This window comes from Trichechus manatus, unplaced genomic scaffold, assembly GCF_000243295.1.
Source record: "Trichechus manatus latirostris isolate Lorelei unplaced genomic scaffold, TriManLat1.0 scaffold00041, whole genome shotgun sequence".
NCBI classification, from domain to species: Eukaryota; Metazoa; Chordata; class Mammalia; order Sirenia; family Trichechidae; genus Trichechus; species Trichechus manatus.
Genome location: NW_004443977.1, coordinates 15117906 through 15142337, shown reverse-complemented (window position 1 = coordinate 15142337; position 24432 = coordinate 15117906). Strand labels below are relative to the sequence as shown.

Genomic DNA, 24432 nt, shown 5'->3' with positions numbered 1-24432 from the left:
GCCAAATCTGCTTTTGAAGCAATGAAACCAACCCTTGCTGATATTAAAGTAATTGTGGTAGTCTTCTCCTTGCTGTTCCTTCAGGTTTTCAAAAAGCCTGCGTGCTTTTGTTTGAATTGTTAGTAAACTCATAGGAGTCCTCTTCTGCATTTGGTCCTCTGTCCAAATCATTAACAGTTTCTCCATCACGTGGATTGACCCTTCCTCTTCTTTTTCAAAATTGTCGATTTTATGCCAGTCACTCCTTTAACTGCCTCCAAAATCCCATTCTTATTCTTAATGATTGTTGAAATGGTCGAACGAGATAGTCAGTCCTTCCACATGTGCTATTTTGCTGACTTTCTTTCCATTATCATAAACCTTAAGGATTTTTATCTTTATATCCATGTCTAGAGCCTTCCTCACCTTCTTTTTTAGATTAGAATTTATAGTGACGTGATTTCTTTTGCTAGACATATTGTTGGGGCTATAAGCAGTACAGTTGTTACAATGTGAGAAACTTGAAAAACTCAGCTTCAAATTAACTACTGATGCTTCTTATGGTAGGCAACAGTGAATAAGATCACGCTATAGGCCTGGTCTACGATGACATCGGTGTCAGTGTCATAACCATGAAGTTGGAGTTGTAACGGTATATGCGCAGTTCAATTGTCCTATGTCTAAGAGTTGAATATTGCCCAACTTCCTATCCATTATGACTCCTGACACCAACACAGACTTCATTGTAGATTAGGCCATAGCCTGCTATACGGCAGTGTTTTAAACAGTAAATCATAACATTGAACATCTGTGAGTGAACATCTGAAGATGATAACATTAGCAAATTATGCGCTGCAACATTGTATATAGTACATATTACTAACGATAAGATGTACCAAAAAAAAGCACAAAAACAGACAATTTTAAGTGTAGTTTGTCATTAACTCGAATGTGTTGTAAGTCAGGGGCTACTTGTATTGCCGTCTTAACAATATTAAGTCTTCCAGTCCATGAACACAGGGTATCTTTCCATTTATCTACGTCTTTAATTTCTTTTCAACAATGTTTTGTAATTTTCAGTGTACAAGTCTTGCACTACTTTTGTTACATTTTTTCCTAAGTGTTTTACTCTTTTTGATGCTATTATAAATGGAATTGATACCTTAATTTCATTTTGGGATTGTTCACTGCAAGTGTATATAAATATAACTGATTTTTGTATATTGATCTTGTATCTTGCAACCTTGTTGAACTTGTTTATCAGTTCTATTTTTTGAGCTGTGTGTGTATGTGTGTAGTCTTCAGAATTTTCTATATACAAGATCATGTCATTTGCAAATAAAGTTGGTCTTCTTCCTTTCCAATCTGGATGCCTTTTATTTTCTTGCCTTGTTATTCCTGATCTTTGAAGAAAGCTTTCAGTCTTTTACCATGAAGTATGATGTTAGCTGTGAGTTTTCTGTAGATGTCCTTTCTCAAGTTGAGAAAATTCCCTTCTTATCCCTTTGATTTTTGTTGAGTGTTTCTATCATGAAAGGGTATTGGATTTTGTCAAATGATTTGCTGCATCTATTGAAATGATCATGTTTCTTTTTTCATTTATTCAGTTAATATGGTGTATTGCATTGATTAAATTTTGCATGTATCATCTTGAGGAATTCTTAGTGTAGCCAAGGGAGCAAAATTAAACAAACAAACAAAAACCTCCCTTGTAGTTGGAGGGAGAGAACATACACAGCGCTCACTCGTGAAGGAAGAGCTGGCTGAAAATGTCACACTGGTCCGCAGCACTTTCTTTATTCAATCTGGTCTCCAAAAAAAATGATAACTCGCGTACAGGTCTGATGAAGGAGGCAATTCATATCATTTTTATAGCTAATCTTATATCCCAAGTCTTGTGATAACTGTTTTTGGATTTTACTGTGCTTCAAAAGTTAAAATCCTTTTACTTTTTAAACCGTAACTATTTTCTAATTGTATATCTTTACTTTCAGGAATTTCATGTTTCTGAAGATTTCAATAAGATGAACTTTATCAAGACCTACCCAGGTAATTAAAATAGATACACTCCCCACACATAAACATATAGATACACACACACAAAACTGGAACACCATCTCTTATGATCAAAATTAGGTTTTCACATTAGCTTTTTAGTTTTGTTTGTCCAGTCTTGTGAGAGGTCGTTAGCTCTTTAGAATTATCTACCATTCTTTTATTGCTCATTAACATTTAAAGTTTTGTATAATATTCTATTGTATGCATGTTTAAGATTTAACTTAACCATTCTTTTATTATTGGGCCTGTGTACTGCTTCTGGAGCCCCAGTGGCACAGTAATGAAGAGCTTGGCTGCTAACCAAAAGGTCGGCAGTTCAAATCCACCGGCCACTCCTGGGAAACCCTATGGGGCAGTTCTACACTGCCGTATAGGGTCAGTATGAGTCGGAATCGACTTGAAGGCAATGGTTTTTTTTTTGGGTACTGCTTCCATTTTTGATAGTGCACACTGTAGTATATGTGTATGTGTTTATCTCCTTGACTTTACTCAGACTCTAAGTCTGTAACTGATTACTTCCTTAAAACAAATTTCCTGAAAGTAATTAGGTCAAATGTTATAAAGTTTTTGATGCTCTTGAGCTATTTTCCAAATTTTTTTGCAATCTCATGACTGATAGCTGAGTTCCTGCTCATTAAGTCTTCACAACATTGTTGCCTTATAATTTTTTTTTTGCCAGTTTGATAGATGAAAAAAAAATAGTTCTCTATTTTAATTTATTTAAGCCTTGTTTAGCGTTGATCATTTGTCTTTTTTTTATGAATGTCTGTTCATGATTTTGCGCATATTCCCAGGGAGTTAACAGTGTTTTTCTGACGGATTTGTAAGAGCCTCCCATTATAAGACTATCAATACTTTAGAACATGTCTGTTAACTATATTTTATCCAGTTTTTTCTTTGCCTTGTAGATTTTGATATTTTTAAACTTAACAAAAGCAAGCTTCTAATGATAAGTTTAGATTGGAGTTGCAAAACCAAAGCAGTTTGATTAAGTTGTGGACTGTGTCTGGCCAGTTAGCTGACTCACATGAAATTTGCCTGGAGGAATAACAACTGGTCTTATTTTATTCACCCTGCCTTCCTAAAATTGTATATCTCGTGTTTGTAGATAACAGCAAAAATTAGTCTAGATGTTTTAAGTGTATTTTTGTGACATTTGGCCTAATTATATGATATAGGGAGCTGATTAGAGACCTTTAATAAGAATGCCAAATTGCCTTTCCCTAGTTATCTGCTTACCTGTTCTAAATTTAAAATAGGATAAGAGCGATACAATTATGATACTTTTTAACTTGGAGTATTTTGGTCGTGTAAACTGTTTTGTGAAGGTGAACTATGACACTTTCCCATCTCGCATTGTTAAATTATGTACAAGCATAACTAGTCTTTGAGCTGCCTTTAAAAAATTAAAACTACAACAAAAACAACAACTTTGAATTCTTAGCTACCGTTTGCATATTTATCTTTAAAATAAGAATGCTTAAGCCCTTTTGGAGTATATACCTAGGAAATTGGAGACCTTTCTTAAATGCCTGATAGATTTTTATCAAAAAGCAGATTCCTTAAAAAAATCATTTCATCTGTGATTAAATTCCTTATTAAATTATTTCCTATTTACACATCTAATGATACTTTTATCTGTATTTTGGTTTTCAAAGTTCTTTATAAGCTATTAGGCAGCATAGATAGTTTTTGCCGTGGTTTCCACCCTTTGCATTTCATTAACTACTAACATTTTAAAAAACATATCAGGGGAACCAATACAGAAATTGCCAACTTTTTTATTTTGCCAACTGAGAGAGTTTAAAAAATAAAAATGGAGCAAAACAAACATTACTTATTTTACTTGATTTCATAAAAGAAAGGACTTTTAAAACAAAACAGCAGAAGGCATATAATCTTAGAAATAGAACAGTTTTTCCCAAGATAGGGTAGTTGACTATTAAGCATTTTTACTACAAACTAGTGTAAACTTTCTCACTGGCCTGAGTCCAACCACTGTAGGTTAGTAGAAAAAGTGTTTGTGTAGAGTCAGGCAGACCCAATTAATTTATCTCTTGTTAGACTTTGGGCATATAATTAACCTGTTGGCTGCTCAGTTTTCTTATCTGAAAATGGGTACCTTGTATTTGTGCAAGCTGGAAATACCAGCAGAGCAGAAAACCCACCAGCATTCTCACTGCCTCAGGTCTCAGCAGATGGTTGTTGTTATTTGAGACTTGGCTTACTCTCGTTTCAGATTAATAGCGATTAGTGTGCCCTTTCAGTTTCAGAATCTTTTGCAAGCATTTACCGGTTCAGGGTAACCTCAGCAGTGGTGAAGCTGATACTCACAAAGGGCTTTGGGAAAATATTCTCTCAGCCCTTCTGAAGCAGCCTGTGTAGCTGAGAGCAGTCTCAGTGGTTTCTCTGTCTAGCCTCTGACTTCATAAATCCGACTGGGCAGTTATTAAACACTTACTACATACTAGGTCCTGTACCAGGTGCTGTGGGAGCCCAGATGAAGTAGAACACAGACCACTGCCCTGGTGTGGCTTTCAATCGACCTAAAAATGCAAATATTTCAGAATTTAGCTAATAGACACAACACTTCCTCATTCTCAGCTCATATTTTGGAATAGAGAAATTTCCAAAACTTTATTGGAACAGTAAATATTCTGTAAACATTAAATGTGTAAACATGTTCTCTTGAGTACAGTAAACAAGTCAATTTTCCAGTCTCTCTTGAACATTACTCTTCAATGATCTGTAGCTTCTAATTGCCTCCAGTGCCTACGACTGTGCATTGGGGTGGGCAGATCACCTGGGCTCTGTTCACAGAGTGCAGGGATTGCCGTGGTAGAATTGTTTAGACTTCGCAGCAAGAGTCTACGGCTGGCCGGCTTGAGAAGCTAAGCCCACGTCTTCACCGTGAAGAATTGTTTCTGCAGATAACATTGCCTCCTGAAGCGTGCAGACTTTCCCTTTCTGTCCCTTCAGCTCATCAGAACCGGGTGTCTGCCATCATCTTCAGTGTGGCCACAGAGTGGGTGATCAGCACCGGCCATGACAAGTGTGTCAGCTGGATGTGCACCCGGAGCGGGAGCATGCTCGGGAGGCACTTCTTCACCTCCTGGGCCTCGTGTTTACAGTATCCTCCCTCTAGAACACGGGGCTGCCTCCTTTCCCAGTACCCGACCGCTTTTCTCAGTATTGAGTTTTGAATCTATCGTAAATTATTGCTTGAGATCCAAAGATTGGATGATTCCTACCTGTTTCGTATGAAATCCAAGAATTTCTGTATCTTCTGTTCTTTGATATAAAATTGGTTTATTGAAAAATAAGAATTAAATGAATTGCTGCTCTCTCTGGGGAAATGCTATGGGTTTTTAATACAAAATCTTGGAAAACCCAAGTCTCAGGAAAACCTTCCCCTCATTTCTTTGCATTTCAAATTGAAAGGCTTTTGGTTATATAAATAAATTGATCTTCTAGTAATTGGTTATTTGCAGAACCTGTAAGAAGATATACCATATCATAAGGGGTTGTGGCCCTGGCATGCATAAATGGGCCACAAGGAAATCTTAATAGTTTATACTCCTTGAACTGTTATGCCAAAGTTTTGTTTAATGCTTTTGTTTGGAGGGGGTATATAACCCTTACAGTATTCTCAAAGGTGCCTCAGGATCCCCCAAAATGTTAAAAGTTAGTGCCTTAAAAATTTCATAGTATGATATGAAATTTGTTTCTAATAGAGCTCACCTTGCTGGTGTGTAGCTGTGAGTGCTATGCATCCTAGTGATGGCAAGATCAAGACTCTGTTGACAACATGCAAATACTCCGGGTTAGTTCTCTCTCAGAGTTGAATGTCTGGCAGAGTACAGTTCTTTCTTTGCATTAAAAAAATGTTTGCCACGAATGAATGAACGGCATGGGATATTTAAAGTAGACCTTTAAAACTTTAGGATCCAGCAAGGGAAAAATACTCAGATATATCCTGAAACCAAGCGTTCCTGCTATATATTTCGCTCCTCATGTGTTTTTAAAGAAAATGGCACAAAATCAGATAGTCATGACTTAGCCTGAGGGGCTCCTTTTGGCCTGTTTTGAAGATAAAAGTAGTTATTGTATAACATAGAAACTACTGATTTTCCACAAATTTTTGTGGCTACAAATTGAGTGAGAAAGTAATGAGTTGTTACCAATAGTTAATATATTTTTAAAGTTTAAATTTACTATTACTCCAAATAACTGTCTAAACTACCCTCAACCGTTTAAATCATCCTTCTCATTTAAAGTTTAATCATCTATCCCAAAAGAAAGACTTAGTCACGTCCTGTATTTGCTTTCCGTTTCACATGATTTCCAGATTTCATAAATAGCCATTTTGTTCCAGTTCCTTCTTTCTGTGTTCACTATTGAATAATCTTACTTTTTCACACTTTATTATAACTTTATTGTAACAATTTGTTTTCATGTCTGTTTTCTCTACCAGCTCTTATTAATCTTTTTCATTGCCAGTTTCTAGGATCGATCTTGCTTGATATAATACAGGTACTCAGTGAATTCTTGTTGAATGAATGAATATTAACTTTCCCAGAAATTCCATCTGTTTTAATTTTTTTCTTCAATCTTTACATGTTGCATGATCTTCAGTTGGGTATTTCCTTTCTTGTTATAATTTCAGGTTTGTGCTTATTCTCTTTAAAATATACCGTTTCTGTTTTATAACTTTGATTAAAGCTGATAACTTTTATAGAAGGATTTTGTAGTATATATCCTTGACTGCTTCTCCTCAGATATGATTTTGATACTCAGTATGCCTTTGTTGGGGATTATTCTGGACAGATCACCCTGCTGAAGCTTGAACAGAACACCTGTTCAGTTATTACAACCCTCAAAGGACATGAAGGTAGGCTGTATAATCACTTGGAGGTTTTCTCCACCTAATCTGGGTATCCAACTTCACTTCTTAACTCTGGTTTCATGAATGATCAGCTCCTTATGACCCATCAGATTTAAATTTGATTGACCAGATACGGGATTTAGGATCTCAAAGAGTAGAAAGTAGGGTGTTGTGTTATCTTGTTTGCTTTTTAATTAAATTACTGTTTTTAGAAGACCTTTATAAAATTCCTTGTAAATGCCAAGACTTTTGGAGGAACTATTATTATTATTTTTTCATTTGTTAGTTTCCATGTCAGTTAACAAGACTTGTTAGATCAGTACCATTAGAGGAAATGTAGGGATGGTTGAGCCTCTATTTGGGAAACATACCCTGAGCGGGGACTGAGGGAAAAGAACTACTGAGTAGAATTTCATTATTCCTACAGTGCAGTGAGTTGATAAGGCTCTGTGGCAGGTCTTTGAAATTTCATTAGTTGCATTGGGTAATTCATCAAGTACAGATGTATAATAAAGACATCTCATTGGCTGCTAAGCTATAACACAATTTTTATATACAGCCCAGGATCAAATTCTGCTTTGAGTCACAAATTAGAAGCTTTGAGGCCATCTGGCTTCGACTGAAGACTTGGTGATTTGTTGAAACAAGTAGTGATGGACCTATTTAGGACAATAGTCAGTTTCTAGGTTTAACAAGTTAAATGTACTCTGTGCTTTCTAGCTAATCTGTTGAGGTGAAATAGACTGTATCAGATCAGGGACTTTGTAGGGGAAAAGGAAAAAAGGAGAATAGTAACTTCAGTTAGAATAGATTTAGGCCGGAAAGCACAACCCCTGAAGAAACCAGTTTTCCGTTTATGACTAATATTCTTATGACTCTCTGGGCTTGTAAGTATTCTCCGGGTTGCTAAGGGCAGAATGGGTTCTGGTAACTGAGTAGTATTCATATTGAAAGACCATGTTTGTCTGCTGCTAAGCCTCTAGCTGAAGTGTAGTATGGGACACAGGATGAAACAGGGTCAAGTTGCATGCAAAACTGATTCCTGTAACCAGCTTTCAGAATACTTCTTTTTTCAGTTTTGTTTTTGGAAAGTATATGTGAGAAACTAGTTTGTTTTTTGCTTCTGATTATGTCTACATCACTTTTCTATATACCCACCAAAAATATTGTTAGCTTGTGTGACTCATTCAGTTTCATTAAGTTGATTAATTTTTTTTCTAGGCAAGCAGCAGTCAGTGGAACAATGAAGAGATCTATTGAAAGAGAAATCTGTAGAAAGACAGATTTCCCCAAGGGTATCAAATTTGATAAGTTAGCCAATATAGAGTGTGAAATGTAAGGTTTGGATTTTTTTACCTAAGTTTTCTGATGTAATTGTGTGGTACACCTACAGACCTTTTTTTCTGAGGCACTTAGTTTAATTCTTTAAAAAAACAGACATCTTGGGGTAAACTGCCTGGAAAGTCCCAGAGACCTGGAATAATCTAGATTTTTATCTTATATTAGATGACCACAGTAAGCTTTACTGGTTGGCTTTCCTCATTAAATGTTACTAGCTATTTTTTTCTAAAAGTTTTTTCTGAACTAACCTGTCATATATTGCTACTATTATATATATATATATATATGTGTGTATGTGTATAGAACAAGGAAAAATCTGTTTTAAAATCTTTATATTCAAAGTAGTTTGATGTACAACAGAAAATCCCAATCTTACCACTTTGGATAATAGATGTGCTGTGTCTTCTCTGTATCTCCTGATAAAGTGTTGAATGACCCTTTGTACAGTGAAGATACATTTTTACTTAAAGACTCAAGTAGTCCTGATTCAGTCTTCAGCTATCAAATTTGTATGTCCTAATGTCCTGGTAGTGCAATGGTTAAGTGCTTGGCTGCAAACTGAAAGCTCAGTGGTTTGAACCCACCAGCTGCTCCATGAGAGAAAAGATCTGGCTATCTGCTGCCTTAAAGGTTTCAGCCTAGGAATCACTATGGGGCAGTCCTACTCTGTCCTACAGGGTCACTATGAGTCAGAGTCAATTCGACAACACACCGCAGTGTAGTTATACTTAATCTCCTTCTCTCTCTGACACTCCTAGGTAGTATTGCCTGCCTCTGGTGGGACCCCGTTCAGCGGTTACTCTTCTCAGGAGCGTCCGACAACAGCATCATCATGTGGGACATCGGAGGAAGGAAAGGCCGGACACTCTTGCTTCAGGGCCATCAGTGCGTGACTGGGAGGGAGGTGGATCTGAGCTTGGGGGGAGACAGGAAAACGTTAGTGTTCTGATACTGTAGAGATACAAATGAATCTCTCTCAAAGAGTAGAATTGGAGAACTTGCATATATTATTATAAAAACAGGTATCAGTGCCGTATGCTTAAATTATGAAGATCAAAGACGATTATTATTGTTCAGACTCCTAGTATATGTACTAGTTATCCCCTTCAAAGACATTTTGGGATTATGTACCTTAACTTCGTTTTAAGCATTTTTTATCAGCATGGCTAAACATCCAAACTCATACCCAGAGACACTGCTTTTCAAATTCCTTTTTATTTCTGAGGAGATAATCTCTTCCATATAAAGGTGGTCTTTGGTGTTGACATAATCTCCTTTATACTATATACATGGACAGTGCAAATCACCTTTTATATCCCGATTTTGAACTTTTGAACATTTTGATCTATTTTCTGGTGGTGCTGTGGGTCAGCCAGCAGTTCAGTTTTGACACAGTTAGCTTTTTATCTGTGTAGTAGTTTTTTTATTTTTTTTTTAATTGCATTTTGCTTTTTTATAAAAGTGAGTGGCAAATTAAAAAATAAAAATGTTGACACTGTTGGTAAGACTCCTATAGCACCTAAAATCAAGGCAGTTGAGACTAACGTATCAAGGTCGGGGTGGGGGGCCGTGTCCATCTTTTGTCCTCCTACATCCTCATGTCTAGCACATCACCTGACACTTAGTAGGTGCTCCATAGTAGTCACATTAAATTCCTGAAAATCACTGGGTGTGCCCAAAATACTAAATCTCCGTCTCTATTGGTTACTCTTTGGATTTTCTGGGCTGCTAAGGGCAGAATGGGTTCTGCTAACTGAGTAGTGTTCATATTGAAAGACCATGTTTATCTGCTACTAGGCCTCAACTAAAGTGTAGTATTGGATATAAATCAGTTGGCTCTGTGTTTGCATGTGACAGAAAAGTACAGACTTAAAGTTAACATGTACAAAATGCTGCAAATATACCACCGAAAATTGTATCTGCAAGGCAAGAGAAAGTCAGGATTTTATGATATTTTTAGCTTTCTGAGAAGGAAAGCCTACTCCACAAAACGTGTGTTATTAGCCGTCATGGCTGTTTTCTGTAACAAGTTAGGTGTGCAAATAGGAAGGGGCCTGTGGAGGTCTGTCCCTTTATTCGGGGAACTTGCTCTTTTTACTCTTGCCTGTGATCTTTCTGAAAGGAACCCTGGTGGTGCAGTGGTTAAGCCCTGGGCTGCTAATCGAGAGGTCTGCAGTGCAAACCCACCAGCCTCTCCACTAGAGAAAGATGTGGCTGTCTGTTTCTGTAAAGATTACAGCCTAACAACTCTATGGGGCAGTTTTTCTCTGTCCTATAGGGTCACTCTGAGTCAGAATCAACTCCACGGCAATGAGTTTTTTTGGTGATCTTTCTGGAGTTCTTTTTTTTTTTTTTTTCCTGGTTCATTATAATGCTTTGTGTTAGTTTATTATGAATTCAAACTGTAGTGCCCTTAAATAGTAATTACCACACAAGAGTGTTGTAAACTAGTTCAACCACTGAATTAACTTCAGTTACTGAGGGAAATAATTCATACCAAGAAAAATAGGTAGCAGCCATTTCCTTTTTTCTATGCTTATTAAGCAGTTCTTTCAGCTAGCTTGACTCGTCTCAAACGAGATACTTCTTTTTGAAGGGAAGCTTCTTTTTCACTGCAGTAGTACATGAATAGAGTGATCTGATAAGAATAAAGGAGCTATATTGACCTTGGATACGTTTTCTTTATTACTGTTTGAATCAGTATGCGCGTGGTTGAGACCTGACTGTCTTGGTTCAAATCTCGGCTTTCCTGAGCCGCATGGCTTGTGGCATGTTTCTTAACCTCTCTTGGCCTCTGTTTTCTCATCTACGAAATGAGGGTGAATAGGATCCACCTCTCAGAGCTGCTGTGAGGATTAGCTAAGTTCATCTACGTAAGGAGCTTAGAACAGTTTCTGGCATATAGTCAGCCCTCAGTGAGTGCCCATTGTTGTTATTATTGTTATTACTCTTATACTCTTATTAAAACACCTTGTTTTAAGAAGGTATTGAGGGTTTTTTTTTTTTAAATAATAACAATGTATAAGAAAATGATTTCCCAGATGTCATAACTGAAACAGGAGTTGAATCCCTGTCCTTTTAACTAATTTTTTCAAACCCCATCTTTTAAGATAGCAATTTGATAGGGCTCAGTACACTTTTTAACTACTTTTTCTAGTCTTGAGTATCTGGTGTTTGGTAACAAAACCTTCTTAGCCTAAAGAGCGCTTCCCACCTTTCTCGAGAAGTCCCCCCACCCCCCCATTGAAATATCTCCTTAAGGCAGATGTGGGTTAGAGACTGTAGGTGAAGATTTTGACCTTGGACAGTTGTGCGTAATGTGATACAAGAATATAAACCATTCTTGAACTGGATGCCGAACTAATGTATTTCATTAGGAAGGATTATTTTATGGTTTGGAGCAGTCAAAGTCACCGAGCTACGAAACTGTAATACTCAAGTCTTGACTGTTGCTCCAGGAACACTCTTTACATTGCCTTCTTGTTGGTTGAGCTGTAGTTGTTTACTGTAAACAGAATTAATTTGGAAACTAGCCAAGGAAAGATACTACACAAAAGTCCACATGCCAGGAGATGGTTTCCTCGGGCATCCAGAGAAGCAGTCTGGCAAGCAGGCAGAAAGGGGCAGATTTCTTCATCTTATCTCTGTGTGTGAGTCTTGAGCCCTTTAAAAAGAAATTATGATGATTTGTCCAGAAAACTGTAGTCCTCATCTCATCTCTGGCCTGCAGTTCTTAACAACTGATTTCAAAATAGTAGTGTTTGTTTTATAGAAACGATTATTCTATATAATGACTTACAGAACGCCATGTGGTTTCTACTGGAATCTATATGACCACAGCAAATAGAGTCAGTGATACAACGCCATTTGCAGATTCTAATGGGGGGAGAGATTTGAGCTGAAAGAAAAACCGTTTGTTTTTTCCCACGTTTAGAAAACTGACTGTCGTCTGTTTTGTTTGCAGTGACAGGGTGCAGTCACTGTGCTACCTTCAGCTCACGAGGCAGCTTGTTTCTTGCTCCTCGGATGGTGGCATTGCTGTGTGGAACATGGATGTTAACAGAGAAGAGGTAAGAGGAAAGAGCAGGGCAAGGCTGAGCAGGGCAAGGCCGAGCGAATCTGGCTTCTCAGTTTTCCACCCTATAGATGCCGACCTAGGCGTAGACAGTCCAGCCTCTTACTGTTCTGCTTATTGGTTATTGTCTGGCTATGTCCTGCATGCCATTTGCACTGCATCCTCTCCTCATGTGAGAGAGTGTCCACCCATGACAAGTAATGCACACAGTCAGAAGGAATGTTTAGGTGGGTAAGAAACACACTGAAAGGACACTTGGGAAAGCGTTCCTTTATACCAAGGAAAGTGGGAGGCAGGGTGGCATGGAGGCCCTCCACAAAGCTATCTGTAGTTCATAGCGCATCTCTCTATTTCTCTGCTCTTATTTTCCATTGAATTCTGCTCCACTGAGTCCACATCAACAGTGGTATATTAAAAAGCCACCTGACTGATATTCACGTAGTGCTCTTTTCAGACCTGCGTTTTAACCTTGGTTGTGCCACTAACTAGTTGTGAGATATTGGTTAAATAAGTGCTTTAATTTCTCTGAGTCTTCCATTTCTTCTCCCATAAAGTAAAATAGTTGAATAAGATGACTTCTAAGGTCTAAGGTCGGCATTTCAAATCCACCAGCCACTCTGTGGATACCCTATGAGGCAGTTCCACTCTGTCCTGTAAGGTCACTAGGAGTTGGAATTGACTTGATGGCAATGAGTATGTAAGGTCTATTCTGGTTCTTTTTAGATAGACACTAATTGTCTAAACAATTTCTCTCTCACGTTTTTTTTCTATTTTAAATAGTGCTGCAGTGAACATTCTTGACCTTGTACAATTGTTCAGTTGTTTATTTCAGACAAGTTTCTGAAAATAGACCTCTGTGTCCAAGAATGTATACATTCTTAAGGCTTTTTATAGCTGTTGTCATGATTTCCAGACAGGATGTACATCCTCACTCCTATTATCTGTCTTCTCTAATAGCATCTACAACCTGTGATGTAGATAGCAAAGGATGGGATGCCACTTAATCCAAAAATATCCCCTGAAGTCTTCTTAAAACCAAACAATAACTAGTAAAGAATGTCTGCCTTGAGCATCGTGCTATTTCAAGATCTATGTATATGGAATCAAATTGACAACAACCACTTGAAAGATTTGATAGGAACCTTAAGGGGCAGTGAGTTTATGTTAATGGAGGAGGAACAACTCAGAAAAGGAGGGTGAGAATAGTTGCACAACTCGAAGAATGTGATCAGTGTCACTATATTGTACACGTAGAAGCTGTTGAATTGGTGTATGTTTGACTGTGTATATTCTCAACCACAACAAAAACAAACAAAAAAAAAGATATGATGCCAGGGAAGATTTTAGAGTGCCAGTGGGATACTAATGACTTCTAGTTTAACTTCAGAAATATTGCACCCCTACCTACCAGCTGGCCATAAAGTCTGGAAACTTGGGTGAACGTGTGTAACGCGCGGTTCATTACTGCTGCATCGCAACAGCCAAGACGTTTGGCAGCGTCACGTGGTTTGCTCGGTGTGCTGTCCTTACAGCGGTGGATATTGCAGCGGGCTGTGCAGCGCTGCAGTGGACACCACACACTGATGCAGCATTCCCGTCAGACCTGCACATGTGTCTGTTTTGCGTGGCCTTAGACTGTGAGTCTGATTCTCGCTGAATAACCCTGAATCCTTAGCATACCCATGCATTAGTTTCCTAGGGCTGCCATTTATTGCCTCGCAATTTTGGAGGCTAGCAGTCAAAATTCAGAGTTTCTGGGTGGTACGACCAGTTAATACGCTCGGTTGCTAACTGAAATATTAGAGGTTTGAGTCCATCTGGAGGCACTTCAGAAGAAAGGCCTGGTGATCTGCTTCCAAAAAATAAGCCATTGTAGACCCCATGGAGCACAGTTCTGCTCTGACACATGGGGTTGTCATGAGTCGAAATCAACCTGACAGCACCTGACAACTGGTAAGTCCAAATTCAGGGTGTCAGCAGGGCCACATTCTCTCTGTAGGCTGTAGGGGAAGATCCTTTCTTATCTCTCTCTGCTTCTAGTGTTCTAGTGTTTATTGGCTTGAAGATAATAATCTTTCTCACACATGTACACATCTCTTTATCATTCTTTATTCCCTCCCTTCTCATTTCCAACATTTCTCCAGTTATTTCAAAGAAACCTCTCTTTTTTCTCAGTCTACTTCATTTTATTTGTTAATGTCTTCCCCACCCCTGCCCGGCCAAAGCCGTCCTCACTAATTAATGGCTGTCATATACACAGATATTTCTAGTGATTTGTCTAAAATAAAGGGAGCTCCGCTGGTGCAGTGGTTAAGAGCTACAGCTGCTAACCAAAAAGCTGGCAATTCAAATCCACCAGCCGCTCCTTGGAAACCCTATAGGGCAGTTCTGCTGTGTCCTACAGGGTCACTATGAGTTGGAATCAACTTGACAGCATGGGTTTTTTTTTGTTTTTTTTTTTAATCTAAAATAAGAAATAGCAAAGCCAGAAGTTTTGATACGTGAGGAAACATAATAATGAACGAGGAGCACCCACCCTTTAAACCACCAGAAATTCCCTTTAGAATCTCTGTAAAGTCTTTATCTTCACTGCATATTTTCTGAGATCAGTGTAATTCAGAAATTTTATGATTCCGCCATCATTGCCTCCTCTTATTAGATATACAGGAGAAAGAATCTCTTATTCCTTAATCTTTGTTTTGGTTTAATGTATAGAAAATAGTATCTTCTATTTTTATTGCCCCTTTTAACACCCAAGTGATGTTTGGGGTTAAGTAGACTTCTAATAGGTTCATCTTGTAATTGAATACAGTTTGTAATTTTTCGTTTAGAGGAATATTTCCTAAGTTCTAATAAAGTTGTTTTGAGAGTTCAGTTCATCTGTTTTGTCAACAATTTATGGGGAATCTACTCTGTTACAGACTGTGGATATCTAAAGATGAATAAGACCAGGCCTCTGCTTTCAAGAACTCATTGGCTAGTGGGGAAGGTGTGGGAAGAAACGGGTACAAATAACAGTACCAGTGAATCCACTGCTAGAGTAGGGGTCTGTAGGATGGCTTTCGGTGACACAGGAGCCAGAGACTTACTTTTGAGAGCTGGGAAAGGAGGGGTGACGAATCAGTCTGATGTGATGTTCACCTAGAAGAACTAGGCAACCTTTTTTTTTTTTTTTTCCTCCCGGGCCTGTCCTATCAGCCAGCGTGTGACCCGAGAGCCTTTCCAAGTGGCAGTTCACTAGATTCTGCAGGCAGTGGGTTTTCACTCAGCTGGATGTACATTTCAAACAACTGGCATCAGAAAGAAATATGTAAAGAAAGCTCTTCAGAGTTGACAGTGAAGATTGAATTATTCCCTCTTATCTGTAGATTAGATTCTGAACAGCCCTGTAAGCATTGCTGAAATTTTGTAGATTACTCAAAACACAATTAGACATAGTATTGAATATGGCAACCAGCTGTAAAATATTAAGGAATTAAAAAGAAATGCTAACTCCGACAAGGTCGAGAACAATTGTATTAATTTCTGTGTGAAGACAGGGCTGCATTGACGTTGGCTTTGATTGTCTCTACCCCACAGGCTCCTCAGTGGTTAGAAAGTGATTCTTGTCAGAAATGTGAGCAGCCCTTTTTCTGGAATTTAAAGCAGATGTGGGACACGAAAACTCTGGGGTTAAGACAGGTAAGTAGCCAATGCTGAGCCATCACTGGGTGTCATGTATTTTGTTATTTGTATAATTAATCTTTCTTTTTTGGAATCACACTTTGTTCCTGCAAATTCTGTTTATTTCTTCAATTTTCATATTACTTCCATCATGAGGCTAACAATGAGCAAGGTCTTTCCTGGGGTCATAAGACTGTTACATAATGATTCCATTGCTTCTCCTGCACTGGAAAAGCCGGGATGCATAGAAAATCTTGAGAGCCTGTTTGTAAATAGATAGAAGATTTTCAAGTTTAGGACTATTAATTGTTTAAGTCAGTATTTCATGCTTGACAATCAGAATTAGAGTAAATTAGGGCATACAATTATATGCCTTATGCTGACAGAAACAGAAAGTTAAGTGACAATTTAACTCTCAATAGAATACTCTGACCCTAAGAATTTGATCCTAAGTGGTGTAAACAGTTGACACACTCAGCTGCCAACTGAAAGGTTAGAAGTTTGAGTCCACCCAGAGGCATCTCAGAAGAAAGTCCTGGTAATCTACTTCCCAAAAATCAGTCATTGAAAACCTAGTGGAACACAGTTCTACTCTGCCACTCAAGGGGTCGCCATGAGTCAGAGTCGACTCTGTGGCAGCTGGTAAAGAATTTGAGATTATAGGGGACCTCATACCATCAAGAAAGCAGTGCCAGGAGCAGAGTGCGTCCTTTGGACCAGGGTCCCTGCGCTGAGAAGCTCCTAGTCCAGGGGACCACTGATAAGAAAGCCTTCCCCTGGAGCTGATGCCCGGAATTTGGACTTTTAGCCTACTTGATTGTGAAGAAATAAATTTCTCTTTGTTAAAGCCATCCACTTGTGGTATTTCTGTTGTAGCAGCACTAGATAACTAAGGCAGAATTTGGTACCGAGAGAGTGGGGTGCTGCTCTAACAGATACCTAAAATGTGGAAGCGGTTTTAAAACTGTGAATGGATAGACGTATGGCAGTGACAGAGGACCAGCAGCAGCAGAGAACCTACAGCAGCAGAGAAGCGGCAGCGGGAGAGAACCAACAGCAGCAGAACCAGGAGACCAGTGCGAGATGGTGCTGGAGCCGACCCACGGAGCGAGAGAGCTGAGTGCCTGTGTGCAGGAGGCTTCCTGGCAGAGTGGGGTGCCTCTGGGCACTTACATCGGTGGAGCTACAGAGCTTTGGAACACTTGCCCCAGCAGGGCAGATGGGAGCATGAGGCCCGAGGGCCAAGAGGCCACAGGAAACTGAAGCAGAAGCTGAAGAGACAAGGGACACAAGAAGCTGAGCTGCCTCAGTTTCAAAAGTTTCTCCCATTTGTAATGGAAATGTCTAGCTTGTGCCTGTTCTGCCATTGTACCTTTGGAAGCAGAGAACTTGTGTTCTAGATTTCACGGATGAAGAGGAATTTTTGGATTTTGGACTTGGAGTTAAGACTTTTGCTATGATATGATGGGGTGAATATGTTTTCCAGGTTGCAAGGATGTGATTTTGGGGGAGCCAAAGGGTGGAATGTCATGGTTTGAATTTTGTCCCCCCAAAAATGTGTATCAATTTGGCTAGGCCATGATTCCTGGTACTGTGTGATTTTCCTGTGTGTTGTAAACCGGCCTCTATGATGTTAATGAGGGAGGATGGGTGGCAGTTGTGTTAGTAAGGCAGGACCTGATCTACAAGACTGGATTGTGTCCTGAGGCAGTCTCTTGAGATATAAAAGACAGAAGTGAGCAGTGAGACAGGGGGACTTCATACCATCAAGAAAGCAGTGCCGGGAGCAGAGTGCGTCCTTTGGACCAGGGTCCCTGCGCCAAGAAGCTCCTAGCCCAGGGGAACACTGATGAGAAGGCCGACAGAGAGAGGAAGACTTCCCCTGGAGCTGATGCCCTGAATTTGGACTTTTAGCCTACTTGATTGTGAAGAAATAAATTTCTCTTTGTTAAAGCCAAAAAAAAAAGAATTTGAGATTATATTAAGTGGTTCCTTTACAACTATACCTGGAACATTTTTACTAAGTTGCTTTGAGTACTGTATTTCCTCTTTTAAATTAAAGAAGCATCCCTCACAGAGCCCATGAGTTTCAGAGAAGCTCTTAGCACTATGTATCCATGTAATACTAAAGTTCTACAAACAATATATTTCTACAGCAGCCTTGAAGGTAGCCACTCACTAAAGATGAGTATAAATTTGTGCTGGTGAGTAAAAAAGAATGCTGATTTCATGAGAGATTAGCCTGAAGTTTGTGTGAGTTAATAAACTTTCTTCGGCTTTACTTAACAAGGCTACTGTACAGTAAGGTCTAATACGAGACTAGCCGGCAATGCAGGGATCATTTTCAGCACTCATAACATTCGGCTGCTCTGAAACAGCATCTGACTTCTGTCATTAGCTGAGTTCTCGCAGTGCATGTGTGGTGGTAACTGGCGCATCATAATTGATGGGTGAAGTATTCCCTATGTCTAACAGAAACATGAAGAGAACAATTATACTCCTATGTGCTAACAACTAATAGAAGAGAATGGAAAGGTACAGGTCACTAATCTTTTAGTAGCAAAAGAATATTTCAAAATCAGTAATAATGATTGGACCATTTTGGAATGTTCTTGCAGCTTATTTCCAGGACCACAGCTTGAAAGATGAAATAGCAAAACATATGAATATGGGTATTAATTTTTTTAAATGTCTTGTTGAGGACAAATTACATCTAAAACTTTATTTCAAAACGTTTATCTGACATAGGAATAGATGTTTTCTTCCCGAAATCTCAGTGGGTTGGGCTCCTAAATGAATTTGGCTGTAACAGTGTTGTTTGTTGACATCTGGAGTCCCTGGGTGGTGCAAATGGTTAATGCACTCGGCTGCTAGCTGAAATGATGGAGATTCATTTCTATGTAGAGGTGCCTCGGAAGAAAGGCCTGGTGGTCTACTTCTGAAAAATCAGCCACTGAAAACCCTATGGAGCACAGTTCTACTCTGACACACACGGGGTCGCCATGAGTCAGAGTCAACTCTACAGCAACTGGTAAATGGTTGTTGACATCCAGACAAATAATATGAACGAATAAAAAACAGTATATGACCAATAAGGCAGGGTTGTTTGGAAATCCATACCAAGTGTCAAAATTGTCGATCTTTTGAGATTTAATTGGTACATTGAATCAGGGTGATTATAATTCCAGCAAATCTTCCCCCCTCCCATTCCCCAACTCTAAAAGGAACCCACGTGCATTAAAGCAAGGGTTAAACTCCTTGTTTTCCTCCCTCTGGTCCTCCTGGAAGCATCACTGCAGGAAATGCGGGCAGGCCGTATGCGGGAAGTGCAGCAGCAAGCGCTCCAGTTACCCCATCATGGGCTTCGAGTTCCAGGTCCGGGTGTGCGACTCCTGTTACGACTCCATCAAAGACGAAGAGTGAGTGTTACACATCTTAGCTTTATTGCACATCTGAAACGAGAAGAGCTTGAGAAATAATATTTCCACTTGCACGTTTGTCTCTGCTGAAGTTCATAAACAATTTCTAAAGAGAGGATTCTGCCCTAACATTATAACTTACGAGCACATTACTATTTATTCTCAAGCTGCTCCACCTGCTGGGGCAAATTTCTCCCGAGCACCGTCAGGAATGATGTTCCTAAGACCAGTTGACAGTTCAGGGGACGTTCCTGACCCACGTGCTCTGCAGGGAACTGTGCAGTGGCAACAGTGGCAGTTTGTCCATGTGCAAATTGATGGTAGTGGCTTAGCTGACAATCTCCCAAAAACACCCAGATCTCGAATCTTTGTTCACACATGTATGTAAATTTAATTGCTGGGAAAGCTCAAGAGAACAATGTTCTTTCTTCCACAAAACTCTGAGCTAGCAATCTATTCTCAGATAAGTATTTGTGTGTAAGAAATATCTCCGTCTTTGTGCCGTTTCCGTTCTTTCCTGACTCGGGCAGATCCACCATTTTACTCGCCTTCCCTTTGAACCATCTTTTAAAGTAGTAGACTGGCAAGCCTTGGCAGAGGCCCAAATTGGGAGGCTCGAGCATCGCCACAGGTGTTGGTAAATGAACTAGTGATCGAGGTCAGGGCTCTCAAGCTCCCCAGGCAGCGCTCGAGGTGGAGCTGTGGGGAGCGCTGTTCCACCGAGGGCAGAGCGGTTTTGGGGGATCCTGCTGGCTGCCCATGTACACTTTGCCCATGCCAGGTGGTCTCCTGCACCGAGGTTCCTCTTCTATACTAGATGTTCTTGTTTTTATGTTTCGGAATGTATCAGCCCTTCCTCCAAGAAAATAAACATCAGTTATTTTGGGTGTTCTATAAAACAGTCTTGCAACTTATCATGGCTTCTGCCATCCTTTAGTTAAGGATTCAGTTTTCAAAACTGTAGCCACATTTTTAGGAGCAAATTTTAACACTATTATTGTAAGTGTTTCTTTCATGCTGCAAAGTAAAGTTATTCCTTATCCCTGGTGGTGCAACAGTTAAGCGCTTGGCTGCTAACCAAAAGATTGGCTGTTCGAATCCACCCGGTGGTTCCATGGGAGAAAGACCTGGCAATCTGCTCCCATAAAGATCACAGGCTAGAAATCCCAGTGGAGCAGTTCTACACTGTCACACAGGGTCACTATGAGTCAAAATCAATTTGATGGCACTGAACAACTACAGGGACAGTCAGGTGAGTTTTAAATGATCTGTTTTATCTTTGTTAGTCGGACTTCTCTGGCAACCTTTCATGAAGGAAAACATAACATTTCCCACATGTCCATGGACGTTGCTAGGGGACTAATGGTGACCTGTGGGACCGATCGTGTTGTAAAGGTAACCTGGCTTACTTGTCTTAACTAGCATGTCAGTTTAGATGGCTCCATTCTGTGAACAGACTTAAGACATTTCTGTTGTAATTACCTTTCTGGTTGGCAAGCTTCCCTTTCCTGTTTGTAAGCAAACCATTGCCAGTTTAAAGGCCCAAGTAACAAACTGTGTACTTGTGAGTTTCCACTCCCCTGGTGGTGGTTAATCCCAAGGGAGTTCCCCTTTGCCACGTCAGTCTTACGGAGTGAGCTGGTAAGCCACTGGCACCTGTTAAATCACAGCCAGCACTGAGCAAGCCACTGCGTCTCTCCCTAACCACCCAGCCTGGGTCTTAGCAGGCCCCTTTCTCTCGTCATTCTTTCCCTTCCTAAAGTTGCTTTTCATCCTGGGCAGAAAGCTTCCTAATTCTAAGGAATAACCAGTTGTTGTTTTTTTTTTCCATTAAATCACTGGGTAACTAACACACAGATTGAAAAGTATTTTATATTTAGAACCACTCTTGAGTTGTGAAACTATAAAATATTTTATATCCCCAGAGGGCTTTTTTTAAAAAAAAATTAATTTATAGTAAAATATTAGCATGTAATTTTTCGGTGTTAAAATAATAATTATTACTATAGGCTTTTTTCATGTTTGGGTGGAGCACTTCTATCGCTATATAACTCTCGGGGAGATTTTGCAGTGACGAAAGAAGAGTGAGCGAATTCGTAGTTGTGACCCCTTTGCAAGTTTAGCAGCTGTTTGTTTTGCAGTGTTGACTTTGCCATTAGACAACGTGGCGGATGATGCCTTCTCCATGCATCTTATTTCTTTCGTAGATCTGGGACATGACGCCTGTGGTTGGTTGCAGTCTAGCAACTGGATTTTCTCCACCCTGATCCAGGAGCTGGGCGATCTATACACCTTACGAAAGCAACCTTCACCAAATGAAATCCTTCCCGTCTAGCTCCACAGTCACTATCGTGTAAATGGACAGTAGCCACTTAAATCAACATTTTTTAAAAGAAAAAACTGTAAAAGCACATTGTTGGGCACTTGTAGAACTACCTCTGGGACTAGTGTGGAAAAGGTTTCTCTGTAGTAGTTTGCTGGGGAATGGATTTACTTCAACATAATCTCGTGGACAATGAGCTACTGTGTACTGAAAGAATAATCTAGCAAATGAAAGTTTTGGAGGGAAAAAATTGAGCAAAAAAGTTAATGGCCTAGAACTTTCTCAAAGAAGTTCCAAGTGCAAACACACCTCTGCTCAGACTAAGTGGCTTTCCAAGGGCTGTTTGTGGCTCTGTTGGAGCAGAAATTAGGGGGAAGGAGGACTTGTTCTCTCTTTCTGGAGGGGTGGCAATAGGAATTTAAGAAACCAGAGATGTCTCCTTATCTTCTGGCAGTATGTGAATATTCTCTACACTTCGTTATTGATAACTTCTTACAGATATCTGTTCTCTTTAGGTAGTGCCATAATCTGCACTTAATGTTTGGCTCGCTTCGGTTATTTCTCTTCCTGGCCAATATGCCTGTGGGTAAATCTTTGCAGTTGTTGTTAAGTAAATTGTGAAATTTCTGTAATAACCAAGGCAGTCCACAGTCTGCCATTTCCCCCAAGTATGCTCTGAGGACAAAACTTTTTTTAATGGTGCTGTTAATATGGGGATCACACAAGCCGCCTGACCTTTTCTCATTGCAATTAGTAATGACGAACAGAAAACTTAGTTACCAGCATGATTGTAATGGGAAGTGGTCAGTCTGTTCCGTGGAACAGCCCAGTCCTCTTGCTCCTCACAATCTATTTATACTTCCCACATGAGCCCATGTAATGTTGCAACTTAATACACACCTCAGAAATGTACTCCAAAGCTTTTCAACTGTACTGACCTTCAGTTGTAACTTGTATTTCACAGAGAAAAACTGGTGACCCTGAACCGTAATTGTGAACCAGGTCTTACCTAATAATTGCCAACCCATAAATCCCCTTCATAGTAACTGGTAACATTTGTTGTACAAAATGGCATTTTTAAAGCTTTTGGCCGCTTAGTACCCGGATGGGGAAGAGGTGGCAAATTGGGAACCTATCATTTAATATTCAAATATTTATTTGTTTGTGTTTTACCAACAGAATGTGTATGTATTACTGTAGGGCTATGGGAGTAGAGAGGGGCCTACTTTTTTTTTAAGGACAAATTTATAAGTAGATAGCAACAATATTTTTGTTAGTTTTACTAATGTATGTTGATAAGAACTCACTGTTGCATCACTGGGTTGGGATCATATCAAGACAACATGGTCACTCTTACATGATAAAACTAAGGCACAGAATCTGTTTTATAACAACAGCTTAGAGGGACTATAACTTTTAAGAAGGCAGTTAAAAGAAGATGTTTTAATGGCCATGTGACACAAATGGCAAGGAAACAAAAGGAGGACAGGCACATCGTGTTCTAGTATGACCTGCATTAAAAGTTGACTTGTCTTCAGAAATAAGACGAAGGGTTTTGTTTGCTCTTTACAATTTTTGTGTTACATCACGCAGGAAAGATTTTCTTTTTAAAAGCTTTTCCTAGGTTCAACATAATCTGGAAGAAAAATTGAGTGATTTTAACTTTTAAACCACGATGTTGAATGTTAAACTTCTCTTATTAATTTTAGTCCAGTTCATTATTCAGCCCATACAAAGGTGCTATCCTGGACTTACTATTAAGTCCTGAAAGGAAAATAGAATGTGACTGAGCCCATGCCATGTTGAAGAGTGTATACTGTGGTTTTGTTTTCCCTTAACTTCTATAGAATGTGATTTTTTTTTTTTTTAATTTTATTTCTGTGGTGGATGGGCAGAATATTACAGCTGTGGAGAATGCTCCATAGCTTTCAATCTTTTCAATTTTTAAACAATGCTTAATGAAAAAAAAAAAAAAAACAGTATTCCATAGAGAACCTCCTAAGGCATTAAGTTAATACAAGTCAAGGACGAAATTTAAGGAAAAATTGGAGCAGCAAATCTTGGAAAGATTGTTTCAATATAGTTTTCTCTTTCCTGTGAGCCTATTATCATTTTTCTTTTTAAAAACACACATAGCCGACTTGTCTTATCCCTATCACACACTAGGTAACAAATGGGGTAATATTTTTTATAGAGGTGGGCAAAAACTATTTTCTCAATTTCACAGAATGGGAAGATAAGGAAGGTACAAGTAGGCTTATAGTTATTGCCTTATTTAGACGGCATTACTCTTAAACGGGTCATTTAAAGTAGTCATAAAGTAACAGCTTATTGGTCTTTCCATTACTGAACACTCAAAGCTTATTTGTACAAATAGGGATTACAAAATACAGAGTGTTGGAGAAGATCTTTATATTTAGATCTAGTATGTATGTGCTAAGGAAATGCCAATTGCTCATTATAAATATATTTTTAAATTTCCCTTTATTAGACCAAGTGATAGAAGTACGCCTATAGCATTAAGTAGAAACAAATTATTCATTACATTGTAACTCTATGTTTATGATGTCCTAGTTCTGTCCTGCTACCTAGAGGATATAAACAAAAACTATTGCTCTAAATATGTCACTTTGTTCTTATTCTTCCCCTAAAGAATTCAGCTTGTTAGTATCTACACTTTTAAACTGTT

The 24432-nt window shown here is 39.1% G+C and overlaps 1 protein-coding gene across 2 annotated transcripts in view; it reads left to right on the top strand.

Moving 5' to 3' along the window:
• WDFY1 (WD repeat and FYVE domain containing 1) overlaps positions 1–23726 on the top strand; it is a 50481-nt gene extending 26755 nt beyond the window's left edge. For both annotated transcript variants that reach the window (XM_004376368.2, XM_023731349.1), the window contains 9 exons: positions 1974–2028; positions 5017–5167; positions 6816–6928; positions 9022–9148; positions 12228–12333; positions 15918–16019; positions 19290–19420; positions 20707–20815; positions 21628–23726. In XM_004376368.2, coding sequence (XP_004376425.1) covers positions 1974–2028; positions 5017–5167; positions 6816–6928; positions 9022–9148; positions 12228–12333; positions 15918–16019; positions 19290–19420; positions 20707–20815; positions 21628–21687 — 954 coding nt within the window. In that variant the 3' untranslated portion in view covers positions 21688–23726. The remainder of the gene's footprint in view (positions 1–1973; positions 2029–5016; positions 5168–6815; positions 6929–9021; positions 9149–12227; positions 12334–15917; positions 16020–19289; positions 19421–20706; positions 20816–21627) is intronic.
• Positions 23727–24432: the final 706 nt, after the last annotated feature.